Here is a 22,495-nt window from a genome sequence, read left to right as displayed (position 1 = left end):
ACAAGACAAGGGCTGTATCAGCAGTGTCTTTTGTCTGTTATTTTTTTAAATCTTTTTTTAAATATAGAAATAAATAACTTGCCCCGGACCCAGCACCAGTTCTGCACCAGGCTCTGAGCCAATTAAATAGGTGACTTGATGTGTTTTCAATGTAATCGTTGAAGAAGAATAGGGGGGGAAATGGGTTGGTAGTTAGTAGGAACATTCTGCAGGCACATCCTCTAGTGGTGCTTGAAACCCAGTCGATTCACTAGGAATTAGGCAACCTTTTGTCTGTGCAGGTTTAATTACAGAGCTGACAATCAGTTTAATCCTTTTAAAGTTCCCGACGGCTCTCCAACATTAATCCAATTATATCTGCCCTGCAAGGCACTGCCACATTTAGGAATCATTAAATATTGATTTAAAGCTAATAAAGAAGTGCAGGAAATTAATTTTCAACTTTATGCCATCAACCAAAAACTTCAGGCTGTACCAAGATGTGTCCGGGACAACGGGAACAGCCTGCATGTACAAGATAAGACATGTTTCTACAGTGGTCATGGACTTGATGCCGCTACAAAGAGGTTCATAAAACTGTGCCCCGAATAGGCAGAATTGGGATGACGTATACATTAGAAAACTGCAACCCATCCTACATAATCTATTAGGGATCAGGGAAAGAGCTGTAGGACCAGGGTGTGTGCCCTGGAAAGAGCCTACTCTATAAAATGGGGCTCTGCTCTTAGTAGAGCAGGTCTGAGGCATACCTCTTGGTATGTGTGGTGGAAGAATAGGTATAGGGTATTTACTAAAAAGCTGCCCCCCTACCTCTTCAAAGTAACACAACAAGTAAAACACTTATGTCTAGTGCTGAGCCTCAGGGGCAGGGCAGGGCATGACACAGATTCAGAGAGGACAAAAGCGAGAATCAGCCATGTCCCGCCCCTCAGGACTTCCACTAGGCATAATACTGCGTATCAGTTTTGTCTGGAGTGTTCCTATAAAGAATGGAATTGTGATTTACAACCATCACAACCTCACAGCAGTCAGTAGAACGGCAAAGCACCAACTGGACAACCAATTTAACGGCGCCCTGTCCTGCATAACAGAAACCGGATGAATCCGTTATGCCGCCCATAGACTTCTATTATGACAGAATGCAAAATGGAATGCCCCTTAAAGGCTTCTGTGGTGCGGTTCTAGTCCGGTGTAACAGAATCCATAACTGAATTGCCAGAAAACCCGAACGCTGAACTTCAAAACACGAAGTTCGCTCATCACTACACATGAATCATTTCAATCAGCAGAATAGGACTGATCCTACTTCTCTTTAGATAATACAACTTTGGCTGCTTTCAGCTACCACTAGGGGAGCCAATGAGCTGACTGTATACAGTCACATGAATTTAATGTATGCTAACTAGTCTGGCAAGCTCCTTCTTATGCAGCATGTTATCTATGTCTACATAGAGGACCACCCCATATGCTTATTAGAAATTATTCCAACTTCTTAACTTGCATTTAAGAAACTCACGCCCCCCTTGTACCCCCTAAATAACTCTTAATAAGATGAGATATTGCTAAATTTCTACTCTAGGAACAGAATTAGACAACAACTGGCTTAGACATATGGCACTTATCTAAGATTTAGCCAATGTAGCAGAGCAGGCACACCTATCTGGTGGCATATCTTAAAAGCAATGTCCTGTTTAGAAAACCCATTTTCATACATCCTATTAGGGAATTCTGAGTTAATAAAAGGGTGGACCCTGTTTAGCATCCTGATCTCTGAATTAAATTGGAGAGCGGTTAAAAAGAGCGCCACTCACTCTGGAGGCCTTCTCTTTCCTGCCTTGCAAAGACAACCCACCGCTTTGAAGGAGCAATGTTTAATTCTTAATTTCCCCTGTGGTGGTGCTTCAGGAAAATAGACAACCTACTCTCAGGTCATCTGCACTGATCACAGATGATTACTGATGGTTCCAGCAGGGGGACAACTTGTAATCTGCTCATCATTAAAGGAACCTGCTAACAAGTAGACACTGCCCAAAGCACAGAACACTTTTAATGAGCAGAGAAGCAGGGAAATGGATAGCAGGAACAATTTATAAAGAGTTCTGCAAAAATGTTACGTAACTGCTAAAGTCTCATCTCCAACACAGGTCTGTCCGAGTAACATTCCTTCACTAGCTTCCAGGTCTCCTAAGAGGAGAAGTCCTTTCACCCACATGTTTAATTAGAAACGTACCTGAGAAATCACTGTTTTTCATCTACGACCTTTCATCCCGACAGTCACAAAGACACCAAAGCATGCTTCTTCCCATACACCATTAATGACTGTCTGAGCGAACCAAGAGCCATTCAGAACCTGGAGCTCTTATTTCACAATATGGCGCTCCCTCCCTATTAATATTTGGTGTTAATTGAAGTCTAAATACCAACAATACTTTCTATTCCCTTTCTATGACATGATTTTGTTTTGTCACTAGCTACAAAGAGCGCAAGGAGTGACAACAGCACGGCCTTAACAATTAGCCTGTAATTACGTCTCTTTAATGAGCAGGCCCGCACAGGCCGCTTATATCCTTGCTGCTTTACTGAATGTATTACAGAACTCGGCGATAATTGGACCCGATTCTTCCACTGTAGGATTCCATTACCAACAAAAGGTTGGCTGGCAGCACGAAGCCTTAACTAAGAAGCCATTGTGATATACATAAAGCGCTGCATTCAAAACAGCTCACTTATTAAAACTATAAGGGTAAATGGGGAAGAGCATAATCTGAGGAAAATATGCAATATAACAGCCTTTAAAGCACCAATTTGCCATTTGTTAAACGGACAGTAAATGTTATAAAAATATTAAATGAATGATGAACCATCCAAAATAGAGAAGACTCCAATCAGGCCAGGGTCAATCACATAGGGGGGTTGCCCCTGCAGTGCTAGTGGATGGGAATATGTCTAAAATGCCCTTTCACACTTTGGGAGTTATGAGTCCAGTTTCTGGCAGATTTAAAGGGGATGTCCAAGATTAGAACAATAGATCTGTTTTTTTATCCCCTAGAAACAGCACTAAACCTGTCCATGAACTATGTTGGATATTGCCGCCTATTTTAATTCATACACTACTCACAAAGAGTTAGGGATGTTAACAGTTAGGTGAAATTTCAGGATGGACCTAAAATGCACTCTAACCTTTACAGGTGAACTTAATGTGACCTTCTCTAAACTTTTAAATGCACATGTCCAACTGTTCAACGTTTTAGTACTTTTTGCACAACTTGCTGTTCTCTAACAAGGAGCTTAACGGCAAAATTCACATCCGGTGTTTGATCCATGAATCGCCCAATACATTTCCTGGTTCAATTAGAATTGGTATTTAAACAGTCCTCCTCATCATGCTGTCCACATTCTGACATCATGAGACCAAGACGACACCAAACAATTGATCAACAGTACCTCGTCATAGCGAGGCTTCAAGCAGGATGTTCTCAGACGGAAGTGCCCGCTGAACTTAGAGTGTCATCAGCAGGTTACAACAGACATACAGAGATTGGTAGAGTCACATAAAGGTATAGAAGTAGACATCCTTTGGCCACATCCCACACTGATGACCTCTTCATTGTGAACAATGCCCTGCAAAACCGGATGATGAATGCCACACATCTATAGGCAAATTTAAAGGCGGTGAGAGACACCCAAGTGTCACGTCAGACCATTCAAAACCGTTTACATCAGCGTAGACAACCTGCAAGGGTACCTGACCACAGGCGTCATCGTTTTGCATAGGCCAGGGAGCTTCTACTCTGGACGATGTACCAGTGGGCCTCAGTGCTGTTCACTGATGAAAGTCGATTCATGCTGAGCAGAAATGATGGCCGCCAACAATGTTGGAGACGTCAAGGAGAGCACTATGCAACAGCCACAGTTTGCCATCGGTGGTGGTGGTGTTAGTGTGGCCAGGTGTGTCTAAACAATACAGAACTTCCCTACATTTTGTGAATGGTACAGTGACAAGCCCATACTACTTGAATAACATCATTAATCTAGTCATTGTGCCTCTGTATGAACAACACAGGCCTAATATCATCTTCATGGACAACAGGGGTCACATCATTAGGGAACGGCTGCTGGAGACTGGGGTACCTCAAATGGAGTGGCGTGCCCTTTCTCCAGACCCGAATATCATTAATAACCTATGGTATCAGCTGAATCGCAGTGTAGAGGATAGTAAGCCTCTGCAACCTCAATGACCTGAGGGCCGCCATTTAAGAAGAGTCAACAGCATGAGAAGTCGTTGTCAAGATGTAATTGATGCTCAAGGCCACATGACAAGTTATTGAGACATTGACAGTTTTTTGTGGGGGTATACCCACCAATGTTGTTGTTTTAATAAATTGCTTGAGATGAGGAAATCACCATTGCATGCTTCTACTTAAATGCCCTACTTTTATGCCCTCATCTGCAGTTCCCCGCACAGCTGGTTGGCCAGGAGTGAAGCTGTGTAGGGGAAACTTAGACACAACTCAAAATCAGCGCTTATATTCACAGGATCAGTAAGGGTTTCAGAGGTCAGTCCACCCACCAAGCAAAATGATGGCATATCCAAGTGAAATGCTATCACTTTACAAGATGGAAATACTCCTTTAAAGAAGCACTCCATTTTTATATATTTTTTTTACATATATTACTACCTCACCACCTGTACCGCTCCTCTGTATATCCCTTATTCTTTTGAAGATATAACATCTCCCCTATCTGAAGTAACAGGAGTGCAGATATATAGTAGTGTATACAAGGATTAGCTGCAGTTTTTTAAACCTCCTGACACACTGTCTGTCTGTACTATCTGTATGTGCTGACTCTCCAGTGCAGTTCTATTAGATGTGCCTTCACAATGGTCTTCTACCTCCTGCACGGAGAGCTGACAGGGGAGAGAGAGTTGACTGGGTATAGATGGGAGACAGGATGAAGCTGCATGACAAAGAAATACATGGAGAGACAGCAGTGTGAGGGGATAGCAGCTGTGTGACTAATCTGTCATGGCTGCCCTCGGAGTGCATAGAGCAGCGCAGTGTGGTAAGAATCTTCCCTCTGTCTCTGCAAATTCAGGTATGATGGGAAATGTACGATTAATTAGGAAAATCCTATCTGAGGGAGAAGGAATCAAGATGGCTGCCAACCTACAAATTAGACATAACATAAAACAGGTATAGATAAGGCATACACAACAGCCTCTATCCTTTTCTTTAATAAAAGCCTATTCTGCACTATAGAGGCAAAGAAAAAAAATCCTTGAGTGTTTTTTTTAATGGGTTATAACTGGACTGATAATATGATACAAGCTCTATGTGGCCTTAGTACCTGGAAAGTTTGTCAAACATGTTGACGAGTTTCATTGCCTCATATTCCTTCTGCTCCTCTGTCATTTCATCCACAGGATTTGGCAATGGTTCTTCCACATGACCCGTTATCAGATTTATGCTGAAAGACAGAGATGGGCATTAATATTATATTTCACTTTTTCATAGGCTAATATTAACATTAAAAATTACCTGTCCTAAAGGAGTTTTATATATATATATATATATATATATTTTTTTTTTTTTTCTTTATGAATAAAATATAAAATGGCATGTTAAGGGTGGGTTCACACTAGCGTTATGGAGTCCATTATGGCTTTCCGTTATAACAGGGTTATATTGGAACATAACGGAATCCATAAGACGGAAGGGCGGATCCGTTTTGCTGCCCATAGCATTATGACGGAATGCAAAACGGACGCCTTTGGACAGGACTTTATTTTCCGTCTTGCATAACGGGACCCAGACGGATCAGTTATGTTTTCCCATAGACTTCTATTAGGACGGAGCAAAACGGAATGCCTCTTAAAGTCTTCCGTTTTGCATTCCATCCTATGGATTCCGTTATGTTCCGTTATAACCCTATTATAACGGAAAGCCATAACAGACTCCATAACGCTAGTGTGAACCCACCCTTAGGCTAGTTTCACAATAGTGCTCATAAGTTACTCCCTGCATCTGGCATTGCCAGACGATACATGGATGCTGTCCGGCCAAATTATTTATAATGGGGAGCAGCGGAGATCGTGCTGCAACCCACGAATATGGCGAGAATCGGCGAGACAAAGTATTTGTCTTACCAATTCTCTGCATATTTGCCTGAACAGCCTGCAGGATCTCACGAATGCTAGTGTGAAACTAGCCTAAGAGGACGTGTCTCATCTGTGCCAAGAAGATTAAGCAATGCCCCACAATGTCACTCACCACTAAGTGCTGGTTGAGCTTCCCTTCTATTGTAACCTGCTGCTGGGTGAAATACCCCAGAGGTTCCCAAGCTGTGTCAAATTATATATCACATCTGAAATAGCACCACTCTTGTCCAAAGACTGCCTCTGGTATTGCAAGTCATGTCTGTCAGATGTTTGGAATCCTGCTATGGCTACGCCCAACACGCTCACAACTATGCTCAAGATATACTCAAACAAAACAATGGCTGATCTTAGGGAGACCAGCTACAGAAAACTCGGTGGAGCCTCATTTAAGAGTCTCGACACAGCAATCCAAAGTGCAAAGCTCCCTGGGAAACAGTAATATGCAAAATAGTTGTGGAGCCCCAGTTATGGGTCTTCAACATAGTGAAAGCCAGATATCTCTCAAAGGAAGGAAAACCGAGCAAAGGGGTGTCCCCATTACAGAGATCACCAAATCCACCATATTAAGTGGCCCCTATGTCAAGATCCCGCTCTTTTACAAGCTTTAAGGATGTGATGGGGAAGACCTAAGCCAGTTATCCTACTACAGACAGCTGTTTCGGGGTGCTGCCCCTCATCAGTGTGGAGTAGGATTCTGGGATCTTGACATAGGGGCGTTTGGAGTGTTTTTGCAAAGAACAGTGGGCAAATCTTGTCAAGTCAAAATGTGCCATGCTGATAGACTCATACCCAAAAAGACTGAGAGTGCTGTAATAAAATCAAAAGGTGATCAACAAAGTATTAGCTTAGGGGTGTGAACACTTATGCAACCATATTATGTTTAGATTTTTTCTTCCCTCTAACTAAAATATTTCAGTTTGTTTTTCAATTGAGTTGTACAGTTTATAGGTCACATTAAAGATGGAAAAAGTTCTGAAATGATTTATCTTTGTCTAATTTTGTCACAGAAACCTGACATTTTAACAGGGGTGTGTAGACTTTATATATCCACTGTAGATAGACAGATAGACTAGATTAGATATTCTTACTTTGGTTTTGCCTTTATATATTCCTCAGTGTCTGTATCCTCATCATCAGAATACCAGCGATCGCCTCTCCCACCGGCCAGGAGACCTCTCGCAGCAAGAAGCCCAGCAGCATTTCCATAGCCCGTATATTTCAGCAGGTTATCCACTGCCAGGATAATCACAGTCAGTAATAAAATACTTATACCACCCAAAAAGCTAAGACTTTACAAGAGACACAATACATAACCCACTCCTGGCCAAGTCACAGGAGATCAGTAAACAGAGAACTGGGGTCCTTGCTGCCTTGCTGGTAGTTTGGGACACAGGAAAACTTAAAGGGGTTGTGCAGTGTCACAATACTAATGGCCTCTCCTCAGGGCAGGTCATCAATATCAGTTCGGCAGGGGTCCAATTCCCAGCACACCCGCCAATCAGCTGTTTGAAGAGGCGACTCGTGCGAGAGCTGCGTCCTCTTTAACGTTTACCTGCATGGTGTCTACACTGTAGAGGTAGTGCAGTGTAATTACAGTTTCCTCTCCCTTTCAAGCGAAAGGGCAGAATGGCTGTAATTACTGTACACTGCACTACTGCTGCAATCTAGACTGTGAACACCGAAAAGAACGCAGTCTCTTGTGTGGAGAGTAGGACGCCGCCCATCTGAAATTTTCTAAATTTTTATTGTCAACAGATTTTGTCTGTTTGAGAAGGCAGCGGTGCTCCAGTAGCGCTGCAGCCTTCTCACTGTTCACCGCTGGCCCAGTGACATCACGACTAGTATCAATTGGCCTGGGCGCAGCTAAGCTCTGTTCACTTGAATGGAGCTTAGCCCCGCCCAGGCCTGTTGATACTAGTCTTGACGTCACTGGGCCAGCGGTAAACAGTGAGAAGGCCATGGCGCTCCTGGAACGCGGCTGCCTTCTGAAACAGCTGATCGGCGGGGGTCCCGGGTGTCGGACCCCCGCCGGTCAGATGCTGATGATCTATCCAGAGGATAGATCATCAGTTTAAACAAAGTGCAGAACCCCTTTAATGTACAGTCATCCCTCTCATCGGTAACATGCAATGGAAAGGAATAGTAGACAAGGCTGTAGTAATGGCTTTACTTTCACGTAATACTACATCTGCTTCGCAGCAGCTCAGATGGCTAAGGTTTCCCCAGGCAAAATTAGTTTTAGTGGAAGCAAGACCAAATGGCCAGCTACACGGTCCGGCACTGATTGGACAGTGTGCAGGGACACCCCCCCAACTGGTAATACCCAGGGGTCATAAATTTCTGTGATGAATAACAGAGGAACGGCAAAACACAGGGTTAAGAGAAAATATGCTCCAGAATTATTTCATGTGTAATATGAATATTCACTGACATGCCAGAAAAAGTGACAGATCCTTTTTAAAGGGGTTCTCTCTTGAAAGACAGTCCCTTTAAGCTGGTCACTGAAATGTCATAGCTCATGGCAAATGTTCATTTACATGACCTCTATCTGTCCAGATGCCCCACTAACACGTATGGAATTTTTTTCTTCTATCCCCATTGGCCAGTACCCATAGACATTATATTGGAATGTCTGAACTTTCTGTAAAAAGAAGGGCCTCTTAGCCACTAAACAATAAGGTCTGCATAGGTCAATTACCTCTTTCTTTGCACAGAACAAATAGAAATTCAGCAGCAATTTGCTTGACCCCTAAATCCACATGGGTCATCAATCGCACCAGTTTGTTTCTTACGGTTGTCCCCACTTCTGGCCGGTTTGAGACATCCCTCAGTGGTGGGAGAACCTAAAGGAAGTGAAAAAAAATAGGTCTTCTAAAGGATTCCTTCACAAATCTGCGTTCACACATGATGGTAGTCGTATAGTACTGGAACGAGTACCACAGCAGTACAGAATCATAACACTCCAGAAAGACCCCTGCTGGTTACAAACAGTAATGCTGTGACTGTGCCATATTCATGTTGTGCCACCATCACCTAAGACTTCTAAGTACTCAAACAGATAAAGAGTGTTGCCCATCAACAGGTATAGCAGGTATAATGGGTGACAAGCCTGTAGTACATTACTTCTAAGCCCTAGTGTTGTTGATGACTTCCCACTTCCAGAATTCCAGTCTGTCAATGCCCACCTTCGTTGGACTAGAAGTGGACAGTGATAAGGTGGCAAGATGAGAATTGGAGGGGGGTTGAGGGTCAGAATTCAGGTTGTGTTGGCCTTGTGACACTGGACAACGGACACTGATGAGGTGGCAAGGTGAGGATCAGAGTGGGATTAGGGGTCAGAATTTAGGGTGTGTTGGCACAGCAAATAACAGATTAGAAGAGGTAATAAGCAGAACATCAAAAGGCCACAATTTGAAGCATCAGTCCCAGAATACAGGTTTCCTGCACTTTCTATCATATGGTTTAGCATACAGACGTTACCTCCGCTTTGATGTATTTCCGGATGGGTCTGTGTGTTCTGGAACATTCTGTGAGTAAGCTGAGGACAGGGGTAAGGCCTTCTCTATAGCTGCATCCCTGAGATAAGATGGAAAGAAGGAGAAGACTGTGTGATGCTAACCAGACTGTGTATAAACAGGAAATAAAATTAAATCCAGCAATGCAGTGATAAACTATAGTCAGACACAGGGTCCCCGGCACCAGACTAAACCATCAATTACACCATAAGAATAAACAGTAGGATAGCCCTACAAATATACACGCTATTGCACATTCCCAAATCTTCACATTTTAGGCCAGGGCTCCATAGTGACATGTCATTTTCCAAAGGGATCTCTTATGAGAATGCAGCACTAAATCATGTGTGATATACAGTATCTCACAAAATTGAGTACACCCCTCACATTTCAGTAAAAATGTTATTATATATTTTCATGGGACAACACTTTGATACAATGTAAAGTAGTCAGTGTACAGCTTGTATAACAGTGTATATTTGGTGTGTCCTCAAAATAACTCAACACACTGCTATTAATGTCTAAACCGCTGGCAACAAAAGTGAGTACACCCCTAAGTGAAAATGGCCAAATTGAGCACCAAGTGTCAATACTTTGTGTGGCCACCATTATTTTCCAGCACTGCCTTAACTCTCTTGGGCATGGAGTTCACTAGAGCTTCACAGATTGCCACAGGAGTCCTCTTCCATGCCTACATGACCATATCACGAAGCTGGTGGATGTTAGAGACCCTGCGCTCCACCACCTTCAATTTGAGGATGCCCCACAGATGCTCAATAGGGTTTAGGTCTGGAGACATGCTTGGCCAGTCCAGCACCTTTACCCTCAGTTTCTTTAGCAAGGCAGTGATCATTATCATGTTTGAATACTGCCCTGCAGCCCAGTTTCCAAAGGCAGGGGATCATGCTCTGCTTCAGTATGTCACCTGTTGCCATTCATGGCTCCCTCTATGAACTGTAGCTCCTCACTGCTGGCAGCACTCGTGCAGCCCCAAACCATTACACTCCCACAACCATGCTTGACTGTTGACACACTTGTCTTTGTACTCCTCACCTGGTTGCCGCAACACATGCTTGACACCATCTGAACCAAATACGTTTATTTTGGTTTCATCAGACCACAGGACATGGATCCAGTAATCCATGTCCTTAATCTGCTTGTCTTCAGCAAACTGTTTGCAGGCTTTCTTGTGCATCATCTTTAGAAGAGACTTCCTTCTGGGACGACAGCCATGCAGACCAATTTGATGCAGTGTGCGGCGTATGGTCTGAGCACTGACAAGCTGACCCCCCCACCCCTTCAACCTCTGCAGCAATGCTGGCAGCACTCATACGTCTATATGAAAAGACAAGCTCTGGATATTACACTGAGCATGTGCACTCAACTTCTTTGGTCGACCTTGGCGAGGCCTGTTCTGAGTGGAACCTGTGTTGTTAAACCGCTGTATGGTCTTGACCAGCGTGCTGCAGCTCAGTTTCAGAGTGTTGGCAATCTTCTTATAGTCTAGGCCAGGCATGCTCAACCTACGGCCCTCCAGCTGTTGTAAAACTACATCCCCCACAATGCCCTGCTGTGGCTGTTTGGGCATGTTGGGAATTGTAGTTTTGCAACAGCTGGAGGGCCGCAGGTTGAGCATGCCCGGTCTAGGCCATCCTTATGTAGAGGAACAGTTTGTTTTTTCTGATCCTCAGAGTTATTTGCCATGAGGTGCCATGTTGAACAAGTTATGTTGAGGGCACACCAGATTTACACTGTTATACAAGCTGTACACTGACTACTTTACATTGTATCAAAGCGTCAGATCTTCAGTGTGGTCCCATGAAAAGATAGAATAAAATATTTACAAAAATGTCAGGGGTGTTCTAACTTTTGGGAGATACTGATTATATATATATATATTTTCTATTTGCAATAATGACAAAAAATCATGACAGCATATGAGATTTCATGAGCCTCCACAGTCTTACAGTAGAGGCAATATCGCACTGTGTTCTTGAAGGCAAATATGTTTGCTCCTTTATCGTGTGTAGAGCCCTGGTCTTAAAGGGGTATCCCCAGCTTATAAAGTGACTGCATATCTCTAAGATCATGGATCTCCGACCTCTCAGTCCCCATCGTTTCTCATGCTGAAGTGGCTATAGCACCGATTCACAGGTTACCGTACACAGCGCTGCTCCCAGACACCCCGCTGTGCTAAGCTTAGCGACACGCGCTAATTCCTCAATTTGTGTAACCCTACGGCTTCTCCTTGTTGGTGTTTTATCTCTCTGTGCTGACTGCTACAGAAAATAGTTTGTATTTAATTTAATACTACAGTACTGCTAAAATAAGTAACAGCTAACAATTATTTAAAAAATTGGTTTCTATGAACACAGAGTTTAAAGGAAATGTGTTCACCAACATTTTTTTCTGATAAAAAATAGCGATACGTTTGCTTTTTTTTTTAAAGGAAACCTGTCACCATGATTTTGCGCATAGAGCTGGGGACATGGGCTGCTAGATGGCCGCTAGCACATCTGCAATACCCAGTCCCCATAGCTCTCTGCGCTTTTATTGTGTAAAAAAATGTTTTGATTGATATGCAAATGACCTGATATGAGTCCTGTAGCCGGAGAGGAGTCAAGCGGAAAGGAGCCCAGCACCGCCCCGCGTCCTCCGAATCTCCTCCTTGCTGGCTGACGTCACAGAGCTGGAGCGCCGAAATCTCGCGATGCGTGAGCTAGCGCATGCGCAGTGTCGGCATCATGTTCATTCCCTGTACTGGCATCAACACAGGGAACGAACTACGCATGCGCTAGCTCACGCATCGCGAGATTTCGGCGCTCCAGCTCTGTGACGTTAGCCAGCAAGGAGGAGATTCGGAGGACGCGGGGCGGTGCAGGGCTCCTTTCCGCTTGACTCCTCTCCGGCTACAGGACTCATATCAGGTCATTTGCATATCAATCAAAACATTTTTTTACACAATAAAAGCGCAGAGAGCTATGGGGACTGGGTATTGCAGATGTGCTAGCGGCCATCTAGCAGCCCATGTCCCCAGCTCTATGCGCAAAATCATGGTGACAGGTTTCCTTTAAATTAGTATTTATTTTCTGATTGGAGATTTATTTATTCTATGTCCTGAACAGGATTATGGAGGCGGCCTTTTTGCCTAAGCATTAAGAAAATTGCCTTATGGCAGCCCCATAGGCCAGATACACAATGGTCAGGAGGGCATTGATTTCTATGGGAGAGTTTTCTGTGGAATGTTCTGTGACCTGTGCAGAGCTCATTGTACAAGGAAAGAATAGATAAGCTCTGACAATCACCTGTTGTGAATGGTGGATCCTGTCTTATCTATACACAGAGGTGATATTCTAAACCTACCTGTAATAAGGAGAAAACTGCAGTAAAGTGATCCGTACAGACCAAGAAGTTTTGCCTATTATTGGGCTTAGTGGCCAGTGTGAAAACAGCAGGATTTTATGATATAGATATTAAAGGAGACTAAGTGGGCATAACCATGTTTAGAAAATTAAATGCAGATGACTAGAAGCACCCTCTGACTACAGAACTAGTCACATTTACAGCAATCTGTAGTCAGGAGCCCATGTAGTCCATAGCCAGCAGTTAGAGGGGGTAAGGGTGAAACAAAAAATGATTACATATAGAGTCATTTCAGTAAGTAACTCCCCAATGACTAGTAAAAAGTGTCATTTTAAAAAACAGTACTGTAGAGGCCTCTTTCACACGAGGGTATTAGAATACACCTGTATTCCGGATTATATACTATTAAGATTGTTATCAGTAATACTTCAGTAATTCATCCAAATTTCCATGTGTATTCCTTCCCTCCTGCATTTTATGAACTCCCATAGACTATAATGGGCATATCTAGAAGCTAATATACACAAAACTCGGACATGCTGCGGATTTCAAATACTGACGGAAATAATACACCCAAGTGAATAGCCCTAACATTAGCAGCGGATTCCGGTACACAAAATCCGGGCCATATGCGGATTGCAAACATGCTGGTGTGAATGAGGCCAGGAGCGAATACCTTGTCAATCCTCTTCTCCATGAAATCCAGGATGAGTTGGATAGCCTCCATATCTGGCTCATTGTTATTGGCAGACATTTCTTTGCCAGAAGGGCATATGAGGACATCCAGGCAAGAAACAGGGACGTTGCTCAACAGATTGATGGTATTGCTGGGGAAATAAGGAAAAAAAATACATTTCCATGACCAATAATTATAAACTGAAGCATGGCATAGTCATTGTAGGGAATGCCTCTTCTAGAGCTGGAGAAGAAGCACTGCTAACCAACTCTAATCATGATATAGCGATCTCCCCCGATCCATACATTGCCGCACAGGGTCCAGACCTGAACAGAATGCCATACCAGTAGAGATTAGAAGGGAGGGGGAGTGTAACTGCATATCCAAGCCGATATATGTCATACCAGTCTATATAAAGCTGGCTGACAACCTATAGAGGCAATGTAGTGCAATACTGCAGATGCATATACCAGCATCTGTAAACTCAATGTAATCAGTCATACAATAAGTGAGAAAAAAATACGACTTGCTAAATCCTAAAATAAAACGTAACGCCCAATAAATAAGCAGGAACTACAGGATCAGAAGAGAATACACAAGGCTGGCGAGTGAGCAAAGGATAACTATACTGCAGTTTGTCATTTTGTACATTTGCTCTTAGTGGATCCTTTTGCGGAGATCCAAGTGGCGTAGGGAGTACTACAGGCAATGTTTACCGTTAAAGAAAAAATATGGGGGATTCAGCCCGCACAACCCCTAGCAGGTGAAGATTGCTATGGCGAAATACAAATTCAAACCAGCACTCTGCCCTGCCTTTATGCTGGATGTTGAATAAGGCATTGGTGTACATTTTGGCCAAAGCGTAATAAGCCACTCACCACGTCAAGGTCGCCTTCATGAGTGGTCCCTAACACTAGTTCCTACCTGTTATGACAGCCACACAAAGTCCAGGGAGCGCAGGTACAGCATGCACGCCAAGCACACTCTGCTTTTAACCCCGTCCGGTGCCATTACAGCTTTCATCGGATCCAGGGATGCAAGTACCAACATGCATGCTGAGCCCACTATATACTTCTCCTGGAGCCTAATGGCTACTGGTAGGCCCTATGAAAGCAGACTCAGTTTTATACTTACTTTAAAACCAGCCTCCAGGGCATACTAACTGGTCAGGTGTGCATGACTGCTTGGAGATCGCCACGATACAGATACAAAGGCAAAAACACAAAATGCAATCGCACACTGCAACCAGCACTCTGCCCTGCCTGGTTGCAGTGTGCGATTGCATTTTGTGTTTATGCGTTTGTATCTGTATTTCGCCATAGCAATCTGCACCTCCTAGGGGTTGTGCGGGCTGAATCCCCCATATTTTTTCTTTGTAGTATATATTGGAGGCGTCGCGATCTCCATGCAGCCATGCACACCTGACCAGTTAGTCTGCCCTGGAGGCTGGTTTTAAAGTAAGTATAAAACTGAGTCTGCTTATATAGCACCTACCAGTAGCCATTAGGCTCAAGGAGAAGTATATAGTGGGCTCAGCATGCATGTTGGTACTTGCATCCCTGGATCCGATGAAAGCTGTAATGGCACCGGACGGGGTTAAAAGCAGAGTGTGCTTGGCGTGCATGCTGTACCTGCGCTCCCTGGACTTTGTGTGGCTGTCATGGCCCATAAAAGGTAGGAACTAGTGTTAGGGACCACTCATTAAGGCGACCTTGACGTGGGGAGTGGCTTATTACGCTTTGGCCAAAATGTACACCAATGCCTTATTCAACATCCAGCATAAAGGCAGGGCAGAGTGCTGGTTGCAGTGTGCGATTGCATTTTGTGTTTTTGCGTTTGTAAATGTTTACCTTTAGTCAGACTACTGTTTGCCTTCTTTTAACATATGTCTTATATTTCCTTATAAAACTTAGCTTTTAATCTCAATCATTAATATTGTCTTCATTGACCATTAAATGTATTAATTAAAACTCTCGGTTGTGTCGCCTCTTTTGTTTCTGTGTGTTTTGTCAGCACTATTATATCATAATGCTATCTAGTCTGTGGTGGGAGACTGGTAGCCGCGCAGTGACCCTCACTGTCCGATCCCCAGAAGATGCCAGAGCAGCTGGCGAAAAATGTGGGGGGCAGTGCTTGATGGCGATTTCAGAGACAGAAGTGACGCCTAACTGTTAGCAAGAATACCAACAATTATTATGTGGTAGATACAGAAGCTTATTGAGGGAAGAATCTGGAGCCTGCGTGCGGCTACCAGTCTCCCACCACAGACTAGATAGCATTATTATTATTATTATTAATTATTATTAAAGCGCCATTCATTCCATAGCGCGGTACATATGAGAAGAGGTATACATACATAATACAGACAATTGCACTAAGCATGAACAAGGCAAGTTACAAACTGGTACAAAAGGAGAGAGGGCCCTGCCCGTGAGGGCTTACAATCTACATGGTATGGGAGAAGGACACAGTAGGAGAGGGTAAAGTGGCGGTATAGAGGCAGCAGGTTCACTGGTTGTAGGCTTTTCAGAAGAGGTGGGTTTTTAGGTTTCTTTAGAAGGATTCCACTGTAGGTGAGGGTCTGATATGTTGGGGTAGCGAGTTCCAGAGTATGGGGGATGCACGGGAGAAATCTTGGAGGCGATTGTGGGAAGAGGTGATAGAAGGAGAAAGTAGGTCAGAGATGTAGGGAGGGGACAGGTTGTGGACAGCCTTGTATGTATTTGTTAGTATTTTGAACTGAATTCGCTGGGCAATGGGGAGCCAGTGAAGGGATTGGCAGAGGGGAGAGGCAGAGGAGTAATAGGGTGATAGGTGTATTAGTCGGGCAGCAGAGTTGAGGACAGATTAGAGGGGTGTGAGAGTGCTAGATGAAAGGCCACAGAGGAGGATGTTGCAGTAGTCTAGGCCGGAGATGATGAGGGCGTGTACAAACATTTTTGCATACTCAAAGTGGAGGAAAGCGTGGATGCGGGAGATGTTTTTGAGTTGGAGGCGGCAGGTGGTGGAGGCTTGGATGTGCGATCGGAAGGAGAGGGCAGAATCCAAGGTCACTCCAAGGCAGCGGACTTGGTTGACCGGGAAGAGTGTGCAGTCATTGATCGTGATAGATAGGTCTGTTGGGAGGGTTGAGCGAGATGGGGGGGAAAGATGATGAATTCTGTTTTATCCATGTTAAGTTTTAGAAAGCGAGAGGAGAAGAAGGAGGATATTGAAGATAGGCATTGTGGGATTCTGGTGATGTCTGGACCAGAGAGGTAGATTTGTGAGTCATCAGCATAAAACTGATACTGAAAGCCATGGGACTCTATGAGCTGTCCCAGGCCGAGAGTGTAGATAGAAAAGAGCAGAAGGCCTAGGACAGAGCCTTGCGGGACACCAACAGAGAGGGAATGAGACGAGGAGGTGGTGTGAGAGTGGAAGATGCTAAATGTCCGCCCTGTGAGGTATGATGTGATCAAGGAGAGGGCCAGGTCAGTGATGCCAAGAGATGAGAGAGTTTGTAAAAGAAGGGAGTGGTCGACAGTGTCAAAGGCAGAGGACAGGTCAAGGAGAAGGAGGACAGAGTAATGTTTTTTGGTTGTGGCTGTTAGTAGGTCATTGGTGACTTTAGTAAGGGCAGTCTCAATTGAGTGGTGGGGTCGGAAGCCAGATTGTAGCCGGTCAGAGAGGAAGCAGAGGGAGAGATGAGAGGACAGTTCAGAATGGACATGTTGCTCAAGTAGCGTTGAGGCATATGGAAGAAGTGATATGGGGCGATAACTGGACAAAGAAGATGGGTCAAGTAAAGTCTTTTTGAGGACGGGTGTAATGGTAGCATGTTTAAAACCAGAGGGGAAGACACCAGAGGTTAGTGATAGGTTGAAGACATGAGTTAGGGGTGGTATAAACACTGTGGTGAGGTTAGGGATGAGGTGGGATGGGATTTGGTCAAGTGCACAGGTGGTGAGATGTGATCTGGAGAGTAGAGTGGAGAGTTTTTCTTCTGTAATGGTGGAGAAGCGGGTGTTGGGAGAAGAGTACTGAGCAGTTGTGTAGAGGGTCTGTGGGGACTGTGCACTGAAGCTTTCTCTGATGTTGACTATCTTTTGTTTAAAGTATGTGGCAAAGTCCTCAGCTGAGATGAGAGGGTGGGGGCGCTGGGGGACGAAGAAGGGAGTTAAAAATGTTAAAAAGTTGTTTAGGGCTGTGGGACAAGGAAGATATGAGAGAAACTCATCTACAGGCAGCGAGAAAAGATGCCTTAAAGGGTTTTTTCAAGTTAAGGAGTAACTAAACTTTGAGTTAACTTTTTGGAAAAATGTCCCTGATGCCCTAATAATACTTTTTGTAATATATTTTATTGATGGATTTTTAAAGGGACACTGACAGGCAAATTCAGCATATTGTGTTATATATCTGACATTACAGGTCTTATACAGTCTATTAAAAGCATGTAAGTATCCCCCCTGTCCACCTTCTAAATACCGAAATATAAAGTTTTATAACTTGCCTGTCTCCTCACCAATCTGCCCAAGGGGCGGCGTTTCATCTGAAAATGCGCCCAGCCAGTTGCTCCCAACTGCCGTTCTGTAGCCCCGCCCAGCTCATCAATATTCACTTCGCTGGGCGGGGCTACAACTCTCCGCACTATCATTAACCCCTTTGGAGATGTGAGTGAGCAGCGCTCTGAAGCGCTGCTTTGAACAGTGCCTGGGGCATGCGCATGAGGCAGAGGCTGCAGCTGCCTCTGGGAACGCAGGCAGGGTGTGTACAGCAGGCGCGATCTAACCACGGCGGGGCGCAGGCGCAGAGGATTAGACGGACGCTGCCATGAGGATTCTATCAACCATACGCAGGATCGTGACTGGGGAGAGTTGTAGCCCCGCCCAGCGAAGTGAATATTGATGAGCTGGGCGGGGCTACAGAACAGCAGTTGGGAGCAGCTGGCTGGGCGCATTTTCAGATGAAACGCCGCCCCTTGGGCAGATTGGTGAGGAGACAGGCAAGTTATAAAACGTTATATTTCGGTATTTAGAAGGTGGACAGGGGGGATACTTACATGCTTTTAATAGACTGTATAAGACCTGTAATGTCAGATATATAACACAATATGCTGAATTTGCCTGTCAGTGTCCCTTTAATAAAGATATCCCCCCCCCCCCCAAAAGCGCACCTTTCCCTGTGCACTTAAGGGTCCATTCACACGTCCGCAAAATGGGTCCGCATCTGTTCCGCAATTTTGTGGAACAGGTGCAGACCCATTAATCTTCAATGGGACCGGAATGTGTTGTCCGCATCCGCGGCCGTCCCGTTCAGTATTTGACGCAGGCGCAGTGAGGGAAGGCTTCAGGCAGTGATATGGCACTAATATAGTTCAGCTGACATTAGCACACCGATAATGTCAGCCAGCTTAATGCCCATTTTTCATGTGACAGAAAACCTTTAAAATAATAGCACCCAAGCAGCTACTAACCAAAGAAGCGATACTCACTACTCTTCTCCCCTGCTGCTTAAGCATCAATATCATGGAATACAGTTAGGCCTCATGGACACACAGCATGGTTTGAACGCCATACAGTTGTAAATGGACCGTCAGATCTGCCGCAAACTCCTAGTGGGAGAACAGAATGCCAAAAACACTGGAGTCTGTCAGGATGGCCATGTATAGCACAAAATGGCTGCCGGAAGCTGCTAGGGTAATGCATAGCCAACTGAATCTTTCCCAGAAAAACCACCAGCTTGCTGAGGGCCTCGAGGTAAAAGGGATTTATGGTGATGACACATGACGTGGCACTGCCAATATTAGGATAGAATGACAGACGTGGCACACATTTAACACTACATTCAGTGACACAATGGCGCCATCTTTGACCGCTCCCACTTGTAACAGTTTATTCTAGTGCCCCCATTCCCCCCATTCTTCTGGTTTTCCTAACAAGATCAAACCGAAACCCATCCGTGCCACTGACAAAATGAGATTTTTTTTGCATGGCTGTGCACGAACAATTGTTTTCTTGGCGAGGGCACATAGTGATCTTTGTCAGTTTTATTTGTGAAAGTATATAAAATGTTCTGGGTACCGGTGACTCGGGCTGGGAGCACAATAGTACTTGCATTCCTAAGTCAGTATGTCTATAATGACATTACTCCTCCTTTCTCTCCCCAGTGGTCATTAATCACTTCGACGTGCCCCCCACCCCCTCCTGCCATGCAGGGGTTTCACTCAGACACCTCAGTGTGGGAATGAAGAGGAGTTTACCACATGATGCTCCGCATTTCTGAATATAAATGGGATGCAGGCACTGAATGGCTCAAAATGTCTAGCAGAGCGCATAGTGGGAGAATACATCTATAAAAAATAAGGCTCTGTTCACACCCAAAAACGCCTGTTTTTTGGTTCTGTTACAATGGCCCCTGATGAACCCCAGTGACTTTGGCCTCGTGCACACGACCATAAGGATATATGGATATGGTCCATGTGACATCAGAATTTTTTTGCGGACCTATTGACTTCAATGTTCATTCCTCAAAAAGATAGAACATGTCTGCAAAATGCAGACCACTGACCCAGTGAAGTCAACAGGTTCACCAAAGAAAATAAATGTGGACATCATACGGACTGCATCCGTATTTTGCAGATTCGCGGTTTGAGGACCGCATAACAAAACACAGTTGTGTGCCTTGAGGTCTCACATAAAAAGGTATGTTGGGTTTCTGTCATTTCCATGGGAAGAATAGTGTAGAATGCTGCTCAATGTTCTATTAAATAGGACAAAGTTTCCGACATTGGAAATGTGAACTGAGACTTATATAGGTTTAGATTTTTTTTCCCCACTTCAGTAAGGGCGGTGTAAAATGTATCCACTACCTGCAATGAGAGGAGGGGGCAATATGCTAATGTACAGTAGGGTTGGCTTACCCTGCATCACAGGGAAGGGAATGCAGGGCTATATATGTAGTGTGAACCCTCTCCAACAGACCACTATGTCTCTTCTTTGAGAGGACCACCCCACTAGAAGACCATTTTACAAGCAGATTTGGGTGGTTGTCGCAGTCTGTATATAGTGTATGTATCACGCTAAAGATAATAAAGTAATACATTGGACTTTACCATGCAATTATATTTAGGCTACTTTCACATTAGCGTTTTCAATCCAGCAGAGGATCTCAAAACTGGGCAAGTTCAGTTTTGTCCTCATTCATTGTGAATGAGCAGCAAACTGATCAGGATGCATCAGTTCCACGTTGTTGCGTTTTGTGACCGTTTTTTTTTTTTTTTAAGTCCTGTCTGCAAAACTGAACAAACAGGATATGGCATGAACATGAAAAAAAACTAACAACCCTCCCCCCCCCGGATCCGGCACCCATTGACTTAGGATGATTTTAATGCCGGATCTGGTTTGTTCCGTTTCTATCTACTGATCAAAAGTTTAAGACCACTTGAAAAATGGCAAAAAATCATATTTTACATTGTTGGATCTTAACAAGGTTCCAAGTAGAGCTTCAACATGCAACAAGAAGAAATGAGAGTGAGACAAAACATTTTTTGAGCATTCAATTAATTGAAAATAACGATTAAACTAAAACAGGCTGTTTTTCAAGTGATCCAAATTTTAGGACCACATGCCTTTAAAAGGCCAAATCTGTGCAAAGATGTGGATTCATTGTCATTTTCTGTCAGGTAGTCACACGTTGTGATGGCAAAGGCAAAATAACTCTCCCTTTTTGAACGTGGTTGGGTTGTTGAACTGCATAAGCAGGGTCTCTCACAGCGTGCCATCGCTGCTGAGGTGGGACGCAGTAAGACAGTCATTTGGAATTTCTTAAATGATCCTGAGGGTTATGGAACAAAAAAGTCAAGTGGAAGACCCAACAAAAATTTCATCAGAACTGAGCCGGAGGATCCAATTGGCTGTCCGTCAAGACACTGGACGATCCTCGACCCAAATTAAGGCCCTTACTGGTGCTGACTGCAGCCACATAACCATCAGACGGCATCTGAGACTGAAGGGCTTCAAAAACGTCTTCAGAGACCTCGTCTCCTTGAACGCCACAGAACTGCTCGTTTGGACCTTAAAGCCAGGCTATGAGCTGTGCGCTGCGATTGGCCAGCACTGCAGCAAGGGACACGCCTCCTACAAGAAATCAGTCAGAGGGAGCTGAGACACCGGAGCCTATACCGGGCGAACGGAGCGGCGCCCAGGCATACTAGTAAGTGCAGGGGGACCCCTGGGCGCCGCTCTGCCCACTGATCTAGTTAGTTTTCAGTTTCTACAGTAGTGAAAGGTCCTCTTTAAGGAAGGAAGAGCCTAGTGACAGATCGACGACTACATTAAGAAATTGGAGGAACAGACTAGCCGGGTCAAACCAGGAGAGACTAATATAAGCTGAATCAGAAACAGTGAGACAGATAAAAAAAACTGTGTGCAGGAGTCAAAACCAGAATAGCAATTAGAGCAAACCAGAATCAGAACAGTTGCCAAGCCAGAAGTCAGAACCAGGAGGGCGTGTCAAGATCGAAATCATCAGTCAAAAATCAGAAGCCCAGCCCTAGAGTCATAAGATCCAAACGCCAGTGGCACTGTGTATTAAGGAGCTGCCTATGGGGTTGAGGGGGCGTGACCTTACTACGCTCTGGCACTTGCATATACTACATATTGGTGAGTTTTCCTGTCAGGCTGCTCAGCCATGAGGGCATATTGTAGGCAGGATCACATCATTACCATCTATTGTAGAGCAGTGCTGTGTATAGTGAGCCCCCCTCTATGATTTGCGGATAAGCTGTCCAGAAAGAAGAAA

At 44.4% G+C, this 22,495-nt stretch overlaps 1 protein-coding gene across 1 annotated transcript in view; it reads right to left on the bottom strand.

The window, feature by feature from the left end:
* Positions 1–22,495, bottom strand: part of RIC8B (RIC8 guanine nucleotide exchange factor B) — a 63,720-nt gene that overhangs the window by 954 nt on the left and 40,271 nt on the right. The window contains exons 5-9 of the mRNA XM_044281275.1: positions 13,715–13,865; positions 9,641–9,736; positions 8,859–9,003; positions 7,249–7,393; positions 5,350–5,469 (exon numbers count right to left, since the gene is read on the bottom strand). Coding sequence (XP_044137210.1) covers positions 5,350–5,469; positions 7,249–7,393; positions 8,859–9,003; positions 9,641–9,736; positions 13,715–13,865 — 657 coding nt within the window. The remainder of the gene's footprint in view (positions 1–5,349; positions 5,470–7,248; positions 7,394–8,858; positions 9,004–9,640; positions 9,737–13,714; positions 13,866–22,495) is intronic.

The sequence above is a fragment of the Bufo gargarizans genome, chromosome 2, assembly GCF_014858855.1.
Source record: "Bufo gargarizans isolate SCDJY-AF-19 chromosome 2, ASM1485885v1, whole genome shotgun sequence".
NCBI classification, from domain to species: Eukaryota; Metazoa; Chordata; class Amphibia; order Anura; family Bufonidae; genus Bufo; species Bufo gargarizans.
Note: the sequence above shows the minus strand (reverse complement) of the source record. Positions and strands in the feature narration are given on the sequence as shown.